This window comes from Penaeus chinensis, chromosome 35 (assembly GCF_019202785.1).
Source record: "Penaeus chinensis breed Huanghai No. 1 chromosome 35, ASM1920278v2, whole genome shotgun sequence".
In the NCBI taxonomy this organism is placed as follows: Eukaryota; Metazoa; Arthropoda; class Malacostraca; order Decapoda; family Penaeidae; genus Penaeus; species Penaeus chinensis.
In genome coordinates this window covers 21,077,182-21,082,181 of record NC_061853.1, presented here as the reverse complement: position 1 = coordinate 21,082,181, position 5,000 = coordinate 21,077,182, and the positions used below count along the sequence as shown (strand labels likewise).

At 40.8% G+C, this 5,000-nt stretch overlaps 1 protein-coding gene across 2 annotated transcripts in view; it reads right to left on the bottom strand.

Annotated features, from left to right (window-relative positions):
* Positions 1-5,000, bottom strand: part of LOC125044168 (brother of CDO-like) — a 14,876-nt gene that overhangs the window by 2,057 nt on the left and 7,819 nt on the right. For both annotated transcript variants that reach the window (XM_047640625.1, XM_047640626.1), the window contains 3 exons: positions 3,418-3,575; positions 2,828-2,985; positions 2,525-2,654 (listed from right to left, as the gene is read on the bottom strand). In XM_047640625.1, coding sequence (XP_047496581.1) covers positions 2,525-2,654; positions 2,828-2,985; positions 3,418-3,575 — 446 coding nt within the window. The remainder of the gene's footprint in view (positions 1-2,524; positions 2,655-2,827; positions 2,986-3,417; positions 3,576-5,000) is intronic.

The window sequence follows — 5,000 nt, the reverse complement described above, 5'->3', positions numbered from 1 at the left end:
CCAATGTTAGAGAAGAGCGACACAGGTTGGTAATTCTCTACATCACTTCGACTCTTCTATTTATGTACAGGTACAACTTGTGTTTTTTCTTTTTCCAGAGTGTTGGCCACTTTCCTTGTGAAACACAAGTCTGGAAAAGCATTGAAAGAGGGAGAGCGGGCTGATCAGCACACCTTTTAAGAATGTGCATGCTGTGGTCAGGACCTGTTGCCTTTTTTGGATCACGATTTTTTAGAATAGATTAACCTTATCCTTGGTTTTAACTACAAGCCATCATGTCCTTTAAGTGGAGGTACTGGACTATTGGCTGTGATTCCTTGGGCATCCTTTATGAGGGACCACCATACTTTTGATCCAGTGTCCCCACTTTGATTTCGTGCTTTGAGAGATCTGATACAGATGGATCTAGAGAAGATCCTGAAATGTGGGTAGGGAAATCAAAATGCTTTTCTAAGTTTAAAATATCAAGAAAATCATGAAAAGATCTTTGGATCAAGTACTGATTCAGATCTCCAGCTAATATGAAATGTTTACAGAAGTGTTGTATAAGCATTTCATCAAGCCTATGTACTAGCATATCTATAGGACCAGAGCCTTGCCACTGAGGTTTATAATATGCACATACTAAGGCAGCATTATTACAGTGTAGACAGACTTTAAAAAACATAATTTCAAAGTGATTAGGTATATCAACATCTCGTTGTTGTATCTGGATTGATTTCTCAAAACGGACAGCAATTCCTCCACTTTGCCGGCCTATCCTGTCCCGGCGTGCCCAGTCAGTATAACCCGGTAGTCTGCCAAAATTTGATGGTACTTCCTCATTGAGAATAGTTTATATTGCAATTACTATGTCTAGCGTGTACCCGTTTATAAAGCTGTGTGTTAGCTCCCCAAGGTTTGTCCTTGCTGGTCCTTGGTGACATCCATCCGTCCTTGACGTCCACACGTCTTCGAAGACCTCGCCCAGGTCTTCCTCGATTTCAGATTCGTCCAGACTTCCTCGTTGTCCACGTCCAGGTCTAACTCGGCGGCGTATTCGTCCACACAACCTCACAGATCTCGTCTGGGTCATTTTAGGCAGCGTGCTCTTCCAGACGTCCTCCGGCTGGATCTACAGCGTCCAGGCATGCGATGCTTGCATCTTGGGATGGCTGCTACCTGCGCTGACGAGCTCTGGATTTGGACTGGATCGAAAGGCGTCTAGGCAGGCGGTGCCCTTCCACAGCATCCTGGGGCGATTGCTACCTGCACTGACGAGTTCCTGGACATTTGCTGGATCTACGGGCGTTCCAGCAGGCAGCGCCCTTCCACTACATCCAAACTCCGGGTCCACTAGCCTCCGGCGATCTTCCACTGACATCCTTCCCATAGTATATTAAGGCGACCGTATCAGCAGTAGATTCCTCCTCCAGTGCCGAATATCGCATGTTTAGTCGGTGAACCTGATCTCTCTCCCTATCTCTCTTTCTCATTCTCTCTCGCTCTTATTCTCTCTCGCTCTCATTCTCTATCTCTCATTATCTAATTCTCTCATTCTCTCTCTCTCATTATCTCCCCCCCCCCCTCTCTCTCTCTCTCTCTTGATATATATCTATGTATCTAGGTACCATATGAGTAAGACCCTTTTTTTCTATACCATTTGCATCGGTAATCGAAGAAGAATTAAAAAAAAAAAAAAAAAAAAAAAATATATATATATATATATATATATATATATATATATATATATATATATATATACACATATATACATATTATATATATATATATATATATATACATATATATATGTTACATATGTATATATATATATGTTGCATTTCAGTGAGTCCTTCAGAACAACACATGCTTCAGTTAGGTTCAGGTCCCTAAATGAAGTCAAGCGTTTGACCAACGCGAAGCCAAGAACCGAGGACCGGTGGTATCGGTTTCAAAATCGCCCGAGCTGTCGAAATTCACTGTAGGTCATAAAAGTGACGGTTCCAATAGAATGCCGGATGATTGTATATCAATTCTGCTCCTTTGCTCTCCTATAATGGGCAATGAAAAGTCGACAACGTGCCTTTCGTATGGTTCTCAACCACCAAGTTAGGCAGGTATGATGGTCTCACCTTTGGTTATCTTTTATCACAAGATGTTTGATATATATATATATATATATATATATATATATATATATATATAATAACAATGATAAATAGTAATAAACCCTACCGTGTTGACACTGGTAGAAAAGCACACAATGCACAAACTAGATTTATTGAAATATAGTTTGTGGATTGTGGGTTTCACTACCACACACACACACACACACACACACACACACACACACACACACACACACACACACACACATATACATATATATATATATATATATATATATATATATATATATACTCATCGATAATAATAATAATAACATTTGTATGCATGTTTATACGAACTTTGGTGTGAATATACATAGATAACTGCAAAGGCACACTGGCAAAAGGGCCCCAGATATAGCCAGCTAGCTCACCATGAAACACCTCCACCTGGACGTGCGCCGGCGACGCGTTCGAGGGCTGGCACGTGTACCTTCCGGCGTCCGCGTACGTTATGTTGCGGATCCGGAGTTCGCTGGAGCGCGTCTCTTCCTCCGTCACGACCTGCGAGGGGAGAGGCGCCGAGGGTGCGTGCCATACAGGGGATTAGAACGACCCCTTAGGAAGTACATTTACTAGTCTTAATGACCGTATGTCAATGGCAGTAATATAGTATTAATGTTCATTACCGAAATTTTACTCTAAAGTGAACCTGCATTTATTAGTTACACCCTTACCGAAATAGTCATCCTGTTGTACTCAAGTATGGTACTGTTCCTATACCAGATGATGTACTCGGGGATGTCGAATACCTGCAGCACCATGCAGAGCAGGTACAGCGTTCCGCCCTTCGGCACCGCCACCTCCGACGACCCGAAGATCACCGAGTAGGCATCTGTGGAGGCGAGCGATGCATTTGTCTATTCATCCCACGCACGCACGCGCAAACACACACACACACACTCACACACACACACACACACACACACACACACACACACACACACACACACACACACACACACACACACACACACATACACACATGTGCATATGTATCTTCATCCAAATATATACATATCTGCCCTTATGCTTTCGTCTTTCATGCAACTTTTATGACTACAAGCCAAAGGGTGGTCTCACATATGATTAGTATCATCAGGGCATAATGCTAGCAAGGATGCACAATCTGAAGCCTGGCAATTTCTTATAAATCCTGGTTCTGTCAAAAAAATATACTTCGCCCAATTGATTCCCCAAATTATTGTTTAAATGAGGTGTTTATGTCCATTCATAATTTCTCAAAACCACTTCTCTGCAGCATTACCTATGACAGACAGCTTGACCCGTGCAATCTGCTCGGGCCGAGTCCCAACGTGACACTCGTAAACAGCCGAGTCTGCCGGCGTGACGTTGGAGAATCTGAGGTTGTATTCTCGGGATCCTGGCTCGTGCAGAGGGCTCAGCCGGGTGTCGCTGCTAAACCTGCAAAGCTTTAACTTAAATTATGCATATACACGCAATATGTATGTATAAGAAGGGGGGAATAGTGAAAGAGAACAGATCAATATTGCCCATGTTTCCACGTATGCGTAAGTGTGTGTGCGTGAAAATTGTTCCTGAAATCGGATGGCCAAGCTGGGAACTCACGAACACTTTAGATACGAATCTCAGCCATTTTATGGTAGAAACAAGGCACAGCAATGCCACGGGTGCTAAAGCTCAACAAGGAATTTGAAAGAAAAATAAATTAAAAAAAAAATCACTAGTGGGTAGAAACCATCTAGACAAGGCAGGAAGATTATGGAAAGTTTCTTAACAATGCAAAAAATAAAAAAATATAATCAATATATATATATATATAAAATAAGTAATCTGTATATACATATATAATTTAGATAGATAGATACGGTATATACAAGCGCAGAACCTAAAAACTAAAGGAATCAGCAAAGAAGTTTAAAAAGGACAAAAAGAGCAACGGAGAGATCAATAACGGGAGCAGACCATACACAGGATAAGATGCTAAAAGAAATACAGTTTGAAAGAAGCAAAAATGGTGATGTGCTGGACAGAGTGCAAAGCCAGAGGTGGAGAGGAGGCTGGCTGCTGGCACCGTGGGATAGTAAACACGATAAAAAAGGCCGCTTATAAACATACATTTCTGAAGGAAGTACATATATATATATATATATATATATATATATATATATATATATATATAGACTGTCGCGGTATTTAGTGGTTAGAGCACTGAACTCCGATCATCGTGTATATATCTGTATATATGTATATATATATATATATATATATACAAACAATATTATCAAACCGAAGGCTGCCCCTCCTTTCACTGGTTTAGAGGGATTTATGCATGCTTGGTTCGCAGAAGAAACCTTAATAACAACGCGTGTGTGTGTGTATATGAATATGTATATACACATATATAAATATAACCTTTTCTGTTATCTCTGGTAAAGGAGTTCTCAACCTCTCTCCAAACACTCACAGGTGTGTCGTTATATACGCATGCATACATACATATATGTGCGATTGAGGATCAAGTAAAACGACAAATCTGCTAAAATCTAAGAAGTTTAATATTATACTGCATAACAAAAAGAAAAACAAAAGGAAATCAATGGAAAACTTACGCGTCTCTCTGCGTAATGCCTTTTTTAGACACATTATTTTTCTCGACAGCTGTGGATAGCATGGCACGGTGCTTTCAATGAACTATGGGAATTAAGATGTTTTGCTCACAACAAATACGGCAAATCGCCACTTACGGCGCCCTTTTCAGCACAGCGTGACATGAAATGTATTCTCAATTCTAAGGCCTGTTCCAGACACAAGTCCGCCGAGGATGACATATTACCATGTGTTCAAACCCTGTCAATGGAAATAATA